This window comes from Natator depressus, chromosome 5, assembly GCF_965152275.1.
Source record: "Natator depressus isolate rNatDep1 chromosome 5, rNatDep2.hap1, whole genome shotgun sequence".
In the NCBI taxonomy this organism is placed as follows: domain Eukaryota; kingdom Metazoa; phylum Chordata; order Testudines; family Cheloniidae; genus Natator; species Natator depressus.
In genome coordinates this window covers 45,473,575-45,490,184 of record NC_134238.1, presented here as the reverse complement: position 1 = coordinate 45,490,184, position 16,610 = coordinate 45,473,575, and the positions used below count along the sequence as shown (strand labels likewise).

The following is a 16,610-nucleotide window of genomic DNA, read 5'->3' as shown; positions in this document are numbered from 1 at the left end:
TGGACTATTAAAAAGCTCTTGGGTGCCACTCCACTAGTGGCAATGTTTCAGCGGTGAGAGAAGTGATCTCTCATCCCAGTCTCAGTGTTGGCTTGAGCGTAAAGCACTTAAATGACCGCCGTAGCAATGCAAAATATTATTTACCCTGTGTGATTTCCCAAACAGTGTGCTCGATGAAACTAAGAGCTGCACGGGAGACAGATGGCTGATACATTTCAGCTGTCAAAATCCAAATGGGAGATATGGCACAGTTATTAATGGAAACCATAGTGACAGTTCTCAGAACGTTTTGGAGTTCTGCTTTATTCCACTGAGTTGAGCCTCTGGATACTTTCTAACCCTAACTCTTAACATGGACTTGATTAAACATTGATTAAAATATTATAAAAATGTACTGCGAAATAAAGATGTTGTTACAATTTAATTAGTACTTACTGTCATTATGAGGCAGCAGCTGACTCTAGCTCTAGGCACTTGTCTGATTTGTCTTAATATTATAAATCTTTATAATTATAAAAATAAGTATAATTACAGTTAAGGAAAAGGGCAAAAGATAAGAGGGAAAAGATTTTCCTATTCGTATCTCTTCTGTGCACCATGGACAGAGCTCTGTAGTGGGTCTCTAGCTAGGACTATGGAATAGGGCATGGTGGACACGTCAATGCAGCAATGACAGCGGGTCCACACAGTGAAAGTGTCAGGGTTAGTAATGTTATTATAAGTAGATTTTTTTTGTTTGGTTTTTTTTTTCCCCTCCAAGAAAAATAAACATGGTCCTTGAACTAGGAGTTTTTAATCCATCTTAACCAAGGACACAGTAATCCCCCCAAGGAATTAATCACATTAAACTACTAGTTTGCAATTTTTGTGTTCTGGTGATTGGCTAAAGAACCACGTATTGTTTTGGTCTACTTACAAATTCACCTAAGCCTCAGCTTGTCGTCACCCTAGGACGGCAAAGGCAAAGCTTTAAAGGCTAATATTAGCTTTGTTTTCTACAGACAGATGAAGAGAAAAGACAGGGTCTACCAGTTGTAATGCCAGTATTTGATCGAAAGACCTGTAGCATCCCCAAGTCTCAGATATCCTTCATCGATTATTTTATAACAGACATGTTTGATGCCTGGGATGGTAAGAAGTTTACATTTTCTTCTTTTTCTGTTGAAGAGCAAATCCCTGTTACAAACTCGATGATATTCTCTCATGAATTATCTCAAGCCCTGTTCTACTGTTTTCCATTTCAATAACTGTGTCAATACTGAATATGCAGGAGGATCTAAACATTAGTTGTGTAAATTGCATTATTTATACTGAAATTGAACATTATTGTAGATCATTTCAGAGAATCAAGTACTTTTAAAAATAAAACATTTTATTCACCTTGTTTAATGAGTTAAGATGAAAATCGTTATTTTTTACCAACTTTCTCCTTTAGCAGAATATTTCTTCTGAGCAAATGAAAATTAAGATATATCTTCCTGTTAGTGTACCAGAATTATTGATAAATCAGCCCACTCATAAAAATAGGATTTGCTTACCGGTGCTGTTGTTGTGAAAACAGCACAGAATCTTGCCCCTAATAACACTACTTAATAGTAGTGCAACATGTAAAAGGATGGCAAGGTTACACCCAGATCACCTGCCAGATTATAATAGTGTAAACGTTAGGCCAAGTGAGGCTGGTGCTATCCTTCTGAACACTACGCCGTACAAAGCTGTGATATGTTACTGTTCCTTCTGTCCACTGCAGCATTTGCACATCTACCTGATTTGATGCAACACTTGGCTGTTAACTACAAACACTGGAAAACATTAGATGAGTTAAAATGCAAGAGTCTCAGGCTTCCAGCAGAAAACAACAACTGAAGCAAAGAGAAGAAAACAGGACCTCTTGATCTACCAGTCACACTGTGAATCATTTACTAAATTAGATACAAGAGGCATTGTGTCTCCTTTAATATGAACTTAAAAACTCTGCAGCAAGGAGAAAATATTTTACTCCTCACTTTTAAAATGCTCTAAATTCAACAAAATTGTTTTTCATCAAGGTATGTAACTGGAGATGAATAAATGGTCTTTGGAACTATCCTTTCATGGCAGAACAGGTATTTCTAAAGCTAATTTGTAATGTTTGTTTTAGTGCGTTTGTCAAATCTTGTAACTGGTGCAATTTTATTTAGTGACTTAAATATACTATTTACAAATGGTTCTCCTACAAAAGTGTAATCTATTCACCTGTGAAATGCAAATAAGTTAATCAAACACAAAATAGAGTAAAAACCACCATAATTTGGCATAAATTTGCCCCGTTATGTAAGTTTTCCTCACATGGAAAACCTTTTAAGAACTTTATTTCTAAAGAGAAGCTCTAGAGTAGAACAAGTGAGGCTTCATAAATAGTTGCAAAACCTACTGCTTTCAGAGGAACACTGCCTAGACTGCCTACAACTTAAACCATTTGTTATTAATCAAAGATTGAATATAATTTTACCTCTGTCATATTGCACAGATCAATCTGTTTCTCTCCTTTCCCATATAAACTCTTGATTGTTATAATTAAATCAGTCTAATTTAATTACATTTGTTATATAGAGGGGATTTATCATGGTTCATATAATTGGTGCGATTCACTCTTTTCTCTGCCATCATACAGAGGTTACCAGGAGACATTTTGTCATATTTTACATGTAAGCCAATACAGCGTGGGATTGATCAACAAACTTTTTAATAAAATGTTGTTTGTACACATGGTCACTAAGATTTTATTAAATCTAAATTTTATGGACACAAGGCCATATGTTGTGGGGTGTGTGTGTGTGTGTTTGTGTATGTGTGTGTGTGTATGTATATATATATATATATATATATATATATACACACTATAGAGAGAGAGAGAGAGAGAGAGTATGGACCTGTAGCTTTTTAAGAGTTTTCAGGTTATAAATTATAACAGCATTATAACTTATGCTTTTTTCCCCTCTAATCCCTCTAATAGAATATGCTGTTTTATTAGATGATGTAAAAAGTATTTCAAAAGCTGTAAATAAGTTAGAAACTGAACATAGTATTTTCATTAGTTTTAAAATATGAAATTTATGGTAACGCTTCCAAAGCACAAATGCATATTTTTATACACCTCATTTTAATCATGACTTTGTGCAAACCCTGAGTTCAGATTTTAGACTTTGTTTAATACTAGCAAAACAGCTAACAGCAATTACTGATTTTTAACACTGTGCACTCCAAGCTGCAGTCAAGAGTTGCGAGCTGTGACTTTGTAGAAAGAGGTAATGCATTGCTCATAGAAAATAGAGGACTTGGGACAAGCTCTATACCTCTGTTTTGTGCTGTATCAAGTAGTAAACCAGGTAAAAAGAAAACAGACATACTGCTGTGGAGGAAAAATGACAATGATTGTAGTTTACTGCAGGAAGCTTACATAATGTGCCAACATTTTTTCTATGTTTTGTACCAAGTTATGTAAACAAATGGAAACCGTACAATTTCCACGCAGAGAAATGTATATAAGCTATATTTTTGTTAGAATTGTAATCGAACCTTACTTTTGTCATAGCTGAGGCAGTTTGCTGTGTATTATAATGCTGCATTGTGTATATTTGACGAATCGTGTTTTTGGTGAACTGTCTATATTCATTATTCCCATAATGTACCACTACACGAAGTTTCAGCTCTGATTATATTTTTTTCCAATGGATTTTTATTCAAATAAGTTGACTTCTATGTTTTATACTGTAAAATGTTTGTTCTTCTCATTCTTTCATTTACGAGCAAGTGTTCTGGTTATATCTTGAACCAATTATATGCTGACAGACTTGACTCTCGTTGCAGTTTCTGTTGGAAAGATCTCCCAGGAAACTTCAGAATGTTGTCACTTGAACTCAGTTTGTTAAATACAATATCAGTTTTCCGACTATAAATGCTGTGTATAAAGATTTACTTCAGCTTCCTATTGTCAAATTTTATACCAACTTCAAACTCTTACAGTACTGCAGGAGATGTTAACTGTTGAAGAAATAAAGCTCATCCACAGTTCTGTTCATCTGAAGCTTTAATCTGCAGTCAATATTAGTTGTAAAACGCTACACTCTTTCCCCAACACATGAAGAAACAAAATTGGGGTTAGGCAAGGTAACTAGTAGTGGAATGATGACCTGGTGCAATAAAAGCCTTAGGCCATGTCTACGCTACCACTTATGTCCGCACAACTTGTCACTCATCCTTGTTGGTTTTTTGATTTCTTCTGTCAGAACTTCCTCCTGCTGGTTTTACCCTAGGAATGAGTGGTCTGGCCCTTATGTTTTAATTGCACTCACTGCAGCCTCAACTCAGCTAAATCCAGAATTACAAACTTTAAACCTCTCTCTTGTCTATCAAGCTCTGAAAATAGCTGCCACTGATTCAAAAGGAAGAGATGACATAGGAAAAGCTATGGCTCTGTTACTTCTGAAAGATGCACCACCACCATGCCCTAAAAACCTGTTTTTTAAAGCTGCTGGGTTTTCCTCTGTGCTTACTTCTATTCAAGGGCAGTCTCAGGGTAAGTGGATTTAAAACCAACTAAAAAGACTCTCCTGGATTTCTCTCTATGGCTGAACAAGCCATTTCCAGTCTCAGTTGAATATGGAGGTTCTCATTCTAAAGAGCCTAGAGGGCTTGCCAGTGTTTTTATTCAAGTCAAATGAACTGAGATGAAGAAATGATGAAAAGACTAATCTAATTTGTAACTATACTTCATTTTAAACACACTAATGTTACATAAGACATCTCAGATGCCTCAGTCCCCACTAAGGTCACAACTACTGTGAGCTACCAGCATCCTTGTACTACTCAATTGGCAAAACAGGCACTGGGCATTTCTTCTCGTCCCCTACTTTTATGCACATTATAAAAACTTAAAATACTAAAAATCATCCTACCTAATGGCATTCATGTTTATCATTTTCTGCAGACATTTAAACTCAGACCACCAGTAAGAAAAGCCATCTACTTCTGCCTTTAAATAAGAGGTTATATAAATGAAACTTCTAAATATTCTTCCTTCGCCCCCCTGTGAGGTTGGCTCTGTTAGAAAGAAGTGAATTTCCCAATGACAAACTGCTTCAGTTACGATTAAACCAAGATTTTTAGCCTCATGCTGATCTCCATCCATGTTTCTTTAAAAGAAAATTATGGATTCTAACAATCAATCATAATTAATACAATTACTTTCAGTGGCTTAACAAACATGGCACTTCTGCTGAAGCAGCAGGCCACTGTTTCAAACATGCAACATTCTCTTTTGGCTGTAAAGAGTAATAACTAAGAATTCAAAGAAAGGGAAAAGACACCACCTTTATTGTAAGGCATAATGATACACAACGTTATTTTCAATATTTCAACTTTTCAAATAGCTCATTTCCTTTACACACATACCTAACATATACACAGCTCATGCACATCTACCTCTTATTCAGCCAAGTTAGAAACTAAGCTGCAAAGCATCATTTTGCTCTAATTTTTGAAATAATGTTAAACTGCGCAGTCTAGACTCTCTTTCTCCATCTTTCCACAAAATAATAAGGTGGTCAGCAGAGCATGTCACCAGTCCAAGTTCACTAAAGTACAGGAACATCTGCAACGAAAAGCATTAACATGATCATGCTGCATATTTAGATTTAGGCAAGTTGCTTATTTTCAGCTTTGTGTGAGACAGTTCATTGAGGATCCCACAGTATTTCTGTTTAAATGCCGAATAAAGTTTTCCACATATGTGAAATTTCATACAAAGTTTTCCATATCATGTGTAAACTATTTGATACTAAAATGTGAGGCAGAGATAGCAGAAAGAACAATCTGTGTCACAATAATAATCTCTGGTTCTTATATAGCATTTTTCATCAGTAAATTTCAAAGCATTTTAGCAAAGGTCATCCCCATGTTACAGATGGGAAAACTGAGGCCCAGAAATGAAGTGACTTGCCCAAGATCACCCACCAGGCCATTGGCAGAACCAGAAAAAGAACCTAGGTCTCCGGACATCCAGTCCAGTGCTCTAACCACTGGGCAACCGTGTCTTCCCCCATCACATCAGGGCCTGCACACCACCAGAGGTCATACAATAAGTGAGGAGATGGCAACTTCTTCAGGCAGCAAAGTGGGTCTAGCTAAGGCAAACACAGACTGACACAGGAAAGTGGCCCAGCCAGAAATGCTAAAGAATAGCAGAAAGGGAGTTAACAAGATAGTTAGGGCTGACAAATGGTGCTACTGGAAAGTACACAGTAAAGAAAGGGAAGCCCCTCAAGACTTCTCTTCATGGACTATCAACAATCTGCCAACAGTCAAGAAGCAACAAACAGTAAAAGGAACCAGGAATGGCAAAGCAGCAGATGTCAAACTGTCAAAATATGAAAACAATTCAGTGCAGCAGTCAGAGGAACATGTCATGAGCACAACTATCTCACAGCTGTAATATCCTGATTCCTCAACTGATTAGGAAGATTCTGTCCTGCGGAAGCATTCAGCCAAAGGAGTCTGTTTCAGCCTGCCTCCTCCAGGAACAGCCATAGCAAAGTTACCAGCAATGGGGACTCTCCCAGGTAGAAATACTTCAAACCCACAGCTTTGGATATTGTGTTCCACTGGCAACTTTCATCATGCAGGCTAGTTTTCTATCTTAAACAGCTCCAGTCAGCTTGAAGTTAAAAATTACAATTTTCCCCATGCAAAGTGCAGCAGCAAACAGACCCAGCAATCTGGATAAAGTCTACTGAAGAACAAACAGTTGCATGGTGGCACGGGGTATTTCAGTGATTGATTCACATGTGCTCTCTGCAGGAAACGGCTGTGGCTTGCTGTGAATTGGATGTGGCTGAGTTTTTAAGCAAATATCAATTTTTGCATGAAAATCAAATACAATCACGGGAAAATACTGTTTAGAGCATAGGATACATTTTATCCTTGGCTTTGTTTTGTTACAAAGATCCAAGTGGGACAGCAGCTCCCGGATTTGCATGTTGTGCCAGGAAAAACCTCACTTCCAGAATCAAAGGGTTAATAATATATTAAGTGCGGTTAAGTGTGGTTACACTAGACCTTCTCAACTATGACATAACAGTGACTCAAAAAAGAACTGTCTTCTACACGACTGCCCCTTCCTTATTCTCTACCTTATTTCCTGTTTGTAAAGATAGAGGGGTACATAAGAACGGCTATGCTGGGTCAGACCAAAGGTCCATCTAGCCCAGTAGCCTGTCTTCCAACAGTGGTCAATGCCAGGTGCCCCAGAGGGAATGAACAGAGCAGCTTATCATCAAGTGATCCATCCCGTCGCCCATTGCCAGACTCTCTCTCTCTCTCTCCTGGTTATAGAAAAGTCCATCCCATCAACTAGCAGGAAATGCCCCACTCCTAGTGCTGACAACTATATATTTTAATTGTTTTATATGAAATCAGTGTTGGTGATATATGTAGGATGGAATAGGCCCTTTAGCTAGGTGTTCTACCTCCCCAACCAACTCTTTCTTCCCTAGATACATAATGTTTCTTTCTTATGTTGAAATTCTATAACAAGAAATAGATACCCTTGTTGGTGTTCCTCAGACTGGAAAACCATGAAGACACAGGGGGAGGTGCAGCTATATAAAATTAAAATAAATCACTAACATTTTACTGGGCAGATAGCAGCATGGAGTGGTACCTGATTTAAAAAGGCAGATATAAAACATCACACTGTACACGAGGGACAGTTAACATTGCTTTCAATCAACAGCTAAAAAAAAACATTTCTGTAAATGTTTATGGTTGATGAATGAAGAAAGGATTTTCATAAATCTTATAGGACAGAAGGCTGCTTAACAAGTTTTATTTATTACAGCCCCCTGGGTTGGAGTTGGAGCCTGGAACCTGCATATCCAGGTTCCCAATGCCTGTTTCTGAGATCTTCTGAGGACTCAAGTAAAGGTTACTTAAGAAACCTGATAATGCAGAAGGTGATATTTTCTATGGCTTCTATTTCTACAGCTCTCCTCATGGCGCTGTAATTGTTCTAATTCTTACCTAGATTTTGCACCAGTGGATTTGACTTGTCTCTCACATTGCACAATAAATCTATACATTATTTTGCCCCAGACATCTTTGTGATGGACTTGGGGTTTCTCTTTTTTGAGAAACTTGCTGTGAACCAGCAAGGCCAAAGTACAGGCCTCATGCAGCTCTGCAGCGTGACAATCAGATTCCCAGTCTCCTGAGCCATCTAGTCATAAATTACAGGTGTTTAAGAAGAAACATTACCAAAATTACGGCATTAAATAAGATTCACATTTTGTTTTTCTTACTAAATTCCACATACCTGCACGGCTGATGAATGCCCAATCAGATCGCCAATAAGCTCCAAGGAATATGATGTAGTGCTTTCTTGCATCTTTTTAGCAGTTTGGCTTGCTTGTTTATTGGCCCTTCCAAATCCCCACATGCTGAGAAACCCTGGGACACATATAAAGGAGAAAATCCTTCTTTCCATTTTGGCAAAGGCTTATGTTAATATTTGACGAATTAAACACTATACTTACTTAGAGGACTATGGGATATTGTCACTTAACTCAAAAAAGACAACAGATGTGTAATAAAACATTTCTGCACCTGCATTAAGACTACACACTTCTTAAATCAGTGGGTAACAGATACTGTCCCCCTTAGTAGGCCTGTCATAGCAGACAAGTTACCTTACCCGTTTGGATTGTAACTGGGATGAGACAGTGAAGAAGGTTTAGCACAGAGAGAAGCTGCCCAAATGAACCCATGATACAAAGTTGTATAGTGCGGTATTATGAGGCTTACCTCTACTCTGTGCTGCCTAAATTGACTGGTTGTCCTTAAATGGAATGGAAAGGGAGGAATGAGGCACGGATCTCTCTCCTCAGTGACTTGCACAAACACATTCATGTTTGTCAATAGCTAATAAGCTCTAGTTTCTGTTCCTGCACTGGCCACCTATATATTCTCCTTCCTACAGAAAACTATCACCCAGAGGGACTTGAGGACAAAAAAGATCTTGCCAACTGCTCCTCCAGGACTGCTCTCACCAGCTATTGCTGCTCCCAGATATCCAGAAGCAGCTGCAAATTTAACTTCCCTAGGTTACGAACTTAAGCCATAAGGGGCAGGTAACTCTGTAATTCACAACATGGATATAATCTCTAGCCCTGCTGCTGCTGTTTTTCCCACATCCTATATGCACTCTCTCTTATCCAGGTTGATGCTCTGTAGGCTAGTACTCATTTATGCCTTAGTCTCCAAAAGACACTGGGTAAATTGTGCAACTGTATTGACGGACTTGAAAAGATTGGGTGTCATCTATCAAAAGACTGAAGACAGTGCCGGATTTAGGGGAAGGCGACCAGGTGACCACTGTGGTGCCAGGCGTGGGGGACACCAGGTTTTGTTGTTAGCGACAAAAGGGAAAATAGAATGTTTGAAGTCAAATGTTTCAGATCTTCCGTATGTGGATTCATTTTTCACTAATCTCCTAAAATGTTCTGGACCTTTGTAGAATCTCATGGAGCCTTCCAGACTTTCTGAGAACTACATTTTCCTTGAATCTCCTAGAATGTTGTCAGCCATGCCCTCACGGGAAAATAAGGGACACAGTGTCACCAGTCCCGCAGTGAAATATAAGAACGAAGTGAAGTGAGAGCCCACGTGTGATATTGTGAACCTTGTTTTATTGTGTAATTGTGGGGGGAGGGTGCCAAAGATGCTCCTCGCGTGGAGTGCCATATGGTCTAGGGCCGGCCCTGACTGCAGATGACACAACCTATACTTGATCAGCCCAACAAACACACTGAACAAGAAGGGTGACAAATTGGAATCCTGTATGAGAGAGACGACAGGACAAATGAACAGTTACTCTCTGCAATCGCTCAGAGAAAAGAACAGAGCAACTCCATCTGCCCCCTACCATTTAGCCTCATGTAGCATGTGGCATCTTCACCTGCTCCTGATTATAAAAATTATGTACCTCCTATATGAGAACATAAACAATCTTACATCATGTATTGCATCACAACTGAGTAACACAGCTCAGATTTTGAATACTGAGTACAAAATATTCATAGTGAACTGTTTATAATCAATACAGAGTAAAAAAAAGTCTGCAAAAATTAAAAATAAGTTAGAACTACTCTCTGAGGAAGCTGTGATCTGCTGGTGAATATTCTATTCACAGAGAATAGAGAACAGAGAAACAGGCTTAAATATAATCACGCAGTTTCAGCAAAGACCCTAAGGAAGAACAAAAACTAGAAGGGGAGCTCTGTGTGGTGGATCTCTGCAACCAGATGGAATCCCAGTGACTTCAACAGGGCTCCTCACTGTACAGGGGTCTACCTGGCCAGAGCTCAATGCAGGAACTCTGTAGGTGAGGCTATCCATACCAGCTGATTGAAAGTCTTGATAGCTTTGCTTATAAATTCCAGGGGAGAGAGAATAAAGAAAAAACAACATTTTCTATGAAAGCTGCCCCTACTGCAAGCATGTCATAGTTTAGTTTTTTTATACTATGCTCAGGAACTTCTAGTTTTGGATGGTCAACTTGGGGGTCCATAGGTGGGTGGCTGTTTGTTTAACACGATTTTTATATAACCAATTCTCTCTGGAGCTATAGACAAACCTGTTGGAACAGGCTCAGCTGGAAGCTGCTGCTTTTCTCGTAGCTCCCAAATGCGAACACTGCCATCTTCTGAACAAGATATCAACTGCCTGTCCAACCAAATGAGGAATTATATTGAAACAGAACCAGCATGGATACATATTAGCACAAATCGACTTATAAAATTTCACTACAAGTACAATAAGTCCCCCAATTTTATTACCAGTAACTCTTAGAATTATTATTTAACACAATGCTGAGAGATCTCTTGCAAAAGGACAAATTCTAGTGAACTCAGGAAAATTAGTATAAAACTATACAAATCTGCAATCCCATCTAATGCTTTTAAAAACATATGGCTTTACAAAAACAAATATAAGTCTTGATCTGCAAAGACTAATGCATATGTGTAGTCTTAACAACTTTAAGCATGCAAGTAATCCAATGGAGTGAGTCTACTCACTGCTTAAAGTTAAGCACAATGCAAGTGTTTGCAGGATCAGGGCTTTATTTTACCTTCTGATAGACATCTCCATAAAACAATAGTGGAGAACAGCAACATAGCTATTAGATAGAGCTATCTATGGCAACCAGCTGTCTTGTCTTAGCTCTATTTTGATGGATTTGTAACTCATCTGTAAATATTAAGCTCCTGCTAGAAACTTGGCACTAAATGACAAAGACTGGGAGTGATTATTTTCTGTTCAATATTTGTTCATTAAATTAATTAGGCTGGTTTTGAGCAACAGAAATGTTTAAATGAGTTTGGCATGTGGCTTTATTTTGCTTTATTAAAAACAAATGTGAAAAGATATTTCCATAATGTAGACTAATTATTTTGCTAGATTTGAATTTAAAAAAGCAAAAAGGTATTTAATTTGGAAGCTGTGTACTAAGCATGCTGAATTCTATTATTCCACATTAAATTATAATGGTGTATTTTCAAAACGGAAAACAATGCTTTCTATTTCTTAAGGGCAGATCAAGCCAAAGATCAGGTACCCTATGCTGCCTTGGGAAGTTAAATGTAACTCTGCAGGTTGTTCCGAGCCATCTTTCTGAGCCTTGCATTTCTTTACTGCATTACAAAATTTACAAAATGACTTGTACCTGTTTGGAAGTTTTGCAATGTGCAATACAATGGAGTCATGAGCAGTTCTCTGGCAGGCAATCACACGCTTCATTTGAAGGTTATAGACATATATGCCCTTCCCAACAGCAGCAAACACACACTGGAAAGAAAATTCAATAGAACATCATACAGATACAGACATAAAACTATTACTTTGTGTAATAGATTTCCAGTGGTACTACGACATCGTAAACCACTGCTACTGGGCTCAACCTGTCCTTTTAACCTGAATTAATGCACTGCCTTCTGAAGTATAAAAATATCAAACAATTGGGAAAGCTTTGACACTTCCTGGATGAGAGAGGAAGATTGCTTAATGGGTAGGAGATCTTACATATCATCGCCCCAAAATTAGTACAGCATAAAAATGTACTTGTAATTATACTTGAATTCCTCTGTATGCTGAATTCCAAGTTGCCTACAATGATATAAAAAATTCACAAAGCGCAGCAATTGTTTCTTTTATGGAATATTTTTATTCAAAAACGTTTTAAACTATTGTGAGAGGGTGTGCTCCCCACACAGGTCCTTCAGGGCAAGCTGCACAGATGAGTTACTCCCTGGGAGTAGGGAGTCATGAGACTGGCAAACCTGGAGGAGTGGGGAAGGCCAGGAGGTATGGAATCGGCTCAGAGAAAGGCAGCAAAGTGCAGGGAATGGACCTTGGCTGCTGTGTAGAGGGTCCCTGAGCCAGAACCTGGAGTAGAGGTTGGGCCCGGTGGCACTGTGAGACAGTGAAGCAGAAGACTGCCTGAGACTGCTGGAGAGCAGGAACCTTGCTGCACTCCTCCTGGAAGGGAAAACTACAACAGGGACCTGGCCAGAGGGCTCAGTCATGCAGAGGACGCTGCGGTTCCTGGAGCAAGAGAGGGGTTGTAGAGGAGAAACTGATGGGGTTTAACCACTGGAAGGAGCATTGGCCTAACCGAATTAATCCCCAGAACCACCAGGAGGCAGCACAGTCCACCGGTGAGTAGAGCAACCCATCACAAATTGATGGAGAATGTGAGCAGGATGGTCACCTCTGACACAAGGGGTCAGTAATGGACTGTGCCTCACAAGATCCCCCAGGTGAGGGGCAGAGAGACACTATAATGCGGTTGAACCCTGCAACAAGGGTATATAACAGAGAGAGAACCGCTAAAGGAAGGCAAAAATGGAAATGCCCACAGTAGACTTTCGTTGCTGAGGGAAGATGTCCCCTACTAGGGTGGATGCCAGAATTGCTGCTCCCACAGTGGGAAGATAAGAAGCAACAGAGGTGGGTCCCTGCTATGTGGAGATAGATATTAGAGAACCAGCAGAGACTGTGTGAAACCCAAGTCTATTTACAAGACTGTATGGTGCAGGTAGCTTGTCAACAGCAGCAGCTGTACAGAATCCTTCAGGAAAGAAGCAGAAGGAATTATAAGGCCCAGGAATGGGAAAGGTGCTTCAGGACTAGGAAGCCAGAGGCCCAACCCCAAAGTGTTACGGCTATGGGAGCAGGGGGCACCTGAAGAGGGAGTGCCCCTATCTGGAGGGAAGCAAAAAGCCTTACCAGGAGGCAAGGACTAAGGAGAGGGCCCAGAGAACACCACCCAGTAAGTGATTGGGTTGAAGGAGGACCTGCTTTTGGTGTGGTAGAAAGGGCTATATAAAGAGGCATTGACCCCACAGGGAAAAGAGAGCCCAGAAAAGGTCAAGGGACTGAGGAAAGAGAGAAAAGAGCCAGAAGCCTGTAAGGAGTTCATAAGAATAGTGGAGAAGCCCAAGAGGCAGGTAAAGAAATGTGAGGGGAAGAAAGAGCCTCTGCATTAATTACTATCCTCCCTGGGGGCCTAACACTGAGATAAACCACAAAACAGTAGAAACTCAGAGCCTGGCAGCAAGGAGGACTCAGAAGGGATGGTCCAGGTGAGAGAGAAGCTGTTAACTGCAGTTAACAGGCCTGGGTGGAGGCTGCATAGGACCTGCAGTTCCAGCAGGAGAAACTCAGAGATGCTATGGAGGAAGGAGATAGGTCTCTGACCATGAGCTACAGCCTAAGGCCTTGTCTACACTATAAAATTAGGTTGATTTTATAAAAGTCGATTTTTAGAAACCAATTTTATACAGTCGATTGCATATGTCCACACTAAGCGCATTAAGTCGTTGGAGTGCGTCCTCACTACCGTGGCTAGAATTGACCTACAGAGCGGTGCACTGTGGGTAGCTATCCCACAGTTCCTGCAGTCTCCGCTGCCCATTGGAATTCTGGGTTAAGCTCCCAATGCCTGATGGGGCAAAAACATTACGTGTGGTTTTGGGTACATGTCGTCAGGCCCCCCTGCCTCCCTCCTTCCCTCCGTGAAAGCAACGGCAGACAATCGTTTCGCGCCTTTTTTCCTGGGTTACCCATGCAGACGCCATGGAGCCCGCTCAGCTCACCGTCACCGTACGTCTCCTGGGTGCTGCTGGCAGACACGGCACTGCATTGCTACACAGCAGCAGCTCCTTGCCTTCACGGCAGACGGTACAGTAGGACTGATAGCCCTTATACATCTCCTGGGTGCTCCTGGCAGACCTCGGTGAGGTCAATCAGGGATGCCTGGACAGACAGGGCTATCCTCCTCTTAGAGCACTGAATGGGAGCCAGAGAGTCCAGGTCATTCTCTTCTTTAAGTTTCGTCTCATGGAGATTCAGTCCTGCCTAGAATATCATGCAAACTGGAGGTTTCTGCCTCAGGCTGTTCTCCCAGCTGGCAGCACCGCACAGTCACGCCTATCCCTTGCTCCCATGGCTCATGAAGCCTGGACAGTAGTAAGGAGCAGTTCAACTATAGGCTGAGCAAGTGCAGAATGGTGGTAGAATGTGCCTTTGGATGTTTAAAAGCTCGCTGGCGCTGTTTGTTGACTAGGTCAGACCTCAGCGCAACCAACATTCCCATTGTTATTGCTGCTTGCTGTGTGCCCCATAATATCTGTGAGAGTAAGGGGGAGACGTTTATGGTGGGGTGGGAGGTTCAGGAAAATCGCCTGGCGTCCGATTTTGAGCAGCCAGACACCAGGGTGATTAGAAGAGAACAGCAAGGCGCGCTGCGCATCAGAGAGACTTTGAAAACCAGTTTCATGACTGGCCAGGCTTCGGTGTGACAGTTGTGTGTGTTTCCCCTTGATGCAAACCCGCCCCCTTTGTTCATTTTAATTCCCTGTAAGCCAACCATCCTCCCCCCTTCGAAATAAAGTAACAATTGTTTTGAAACCATGCATTCTTTCTTTATTAATTAAAAAAAAAAAAAGAGATAACGGACAAGGGAGCCCAGGTGGGGTGGGGGAGGAGGGAAGGACAAGGCCACATTGCTTATTGTAGCTACACTAAAAATCAAAATGTTTGAATGACAGTCTTCTGTTGCTTGGGCCATCCTCTGGAGTGGAGTGGCTGGGTGCCCGGAGCCTGCCCCCCCGCGTTCTTGGGCGTCTGGGTGAGGAGGCTATGGAACATGGGGAGGAGGGTAGGCGGTTATACAGTGGATGCAGTGGGGGGTCTGTGCTCTTGTTGGCTTTCCTGCAGCTCCAACAGATGCTTCATCATCTCAGTTTGATCCCCCAACAGACGCTTCATCATGTCCGTTTGCTCCCCCATTAGCCTCAGCATCGCGTCCTGCCTCCGCTCTTCGCACTCACTCAATTCTTTCCTGGCCTCTGCCACTGAATGCCTCCATGCATTAAGCTGTGCCCTATCAGTGCGGGAGGACTGCATGAGCTCGGAAAACATGTCATCGTGAGTGCGTTTTTTTTCGCCTTCTAATCAGCAATAACCTCAGGGATGGAGATGATAGGGGGAGCGTAGAAACATTCTACGCTGTACGATTCTGGGGGGACTGCATGGTCATCTGTGCCGCTGAGTGCTGCTGAGTTTGCCATGCTGACCAAACAGGAAATGAAATTCAAAAGTTCCCGGGGCTTTTCCTGTGTACCTGGCTAATGCATCGGAGTTCAAAGTGCTGTCCAGAGCAGTTACAATGGAGCAGTCTTGGATAGCTCCTGGAGGCCAATACTGTCAATTTGTGTCCGCACTACCCCAAATTCAACCCAGCAAGGTCGATTTTAGCGCTACTCCCCTTGTCGCGGAGGAGTACAGAAGTCGATTTTAAGAGCCCTTTAGGTCGACGGAATGGGATTGGTTGTGTGGACGCAGTCATTTTTAAATCAACCTAACGCTGCTAAATTCGACCTAACCCCGTAGTGTAGACCAGGCCTAAAACAAGAAAGGGATGACATGATAGCCCAGCTGCAGCAGATATGGGTAGGTGATTTAGAGTAGAAGAGTACCTGCCCACCCTGGGTTGCAGCCTTGAGGAAGAGGGTGTGTGATGAGATGTCAAGTATCAGGGGGTAGCCGTGTTAGTCTGTATCCACAAAAACAATGAGGAATCCAGTGGCACCTTAAAGACTAACAGATTTATTTAAGCATAAGCTTTCGTGAGTAAAAACCCCACTTCTTCAAATGCATGGAGTGAAAATTACAGATACAGACATAAATATACTGGCACATGAAGAGAAGGGAGTTACCTCACAAGTGGAGAACCAGTGCTGACAGCGCCAATTCGATCAGGGTGGATGTGGTCCACTCCCAATAATAGATGAGGAGGTGTCAATTCCAGGAGAGGCAAAGCTGCTTTTGTAATGAGCCAGCCCTCCCAGTCCCTATTCAAGCCCAAATTAATGGTGTTAAGTTTGCAAATAAATTTTAGTTCTGCTGTTTTTCTTTGAAGTCTGTTTCTGAAGTTTTTTTGTTCAAGTATAGCTACTTTCAAATTTGTTATAAAATGTCCGGGAAGACTGAAGTGTTCTCCTACTGGCTTTTGT

The 16,610-nt window shown here is 41.2% G+C and overlaps 2 protein-coding genes across 5 annotated transcripts in view; one reads left to right on the top strand and one right to left on the bottom strand.

The window, feature by feature from the left end:
* The window catches only part of PDE8B (phosphodiesterase 8B), a 157,748-nt gene extending 154,854 nt beyond the window's left edge, over positions 1-2,894 (top strand). Inside the window, exons 21-22 of one of the 3 annotated variants that reach the window (XM_074952686.1) lie at positions 1,002-1,131; positions 1,751-2,894. In XM_074952686.1, coding sequence (XP_074808787.1) covers positions 1,002-1,131; positions 1,751-1,866 — 246 coding nt within the window. In that variant the 3' untranslated portion in view covers positions 1,867-2,894. The remainder of the gene's footprint in view (positions 1-1,001; positions 1,132-1,750) is intronic. The other 2 variants (XM_074952687.1, XM_074952688.1) reach the window with 2 other exon arrangements.
* Positions 2,895-5,348: 2,454 nt separating this feature from the next.
* WDR41 (WD repeat domain 41) overlaps positions 5,349-16,610 on the bottom strand; it is a 40,790-nt gene continuing 29,528 nt past the window's right edge. For both annotated transcript variants that reach the window (XM_074952693.1, XM_074952694.1), the window contains 4 exons: positions 11,759-11,880; positions 10,670-10,758; positions 8,351-8,484; positions 5,349-5,632 (listed from right to left, as the gene is read on the bottom strand). In XM_074952693.1, coding sequence (XP_074808794.1) covers positions 5,480-5,632; positions 8,351-8,484; positions 10,670-10,758; positions 11,759-11,880 — 498 coding nt within the window. In that variant the 3' untranslated portion in view covers positions 5,349-5,479. The remainder of the gene's footprint in view (positions 5,633-8,350; positions 8,485-10,669; positions 10,759-11,758; positions 11,881-16,610) is intronic.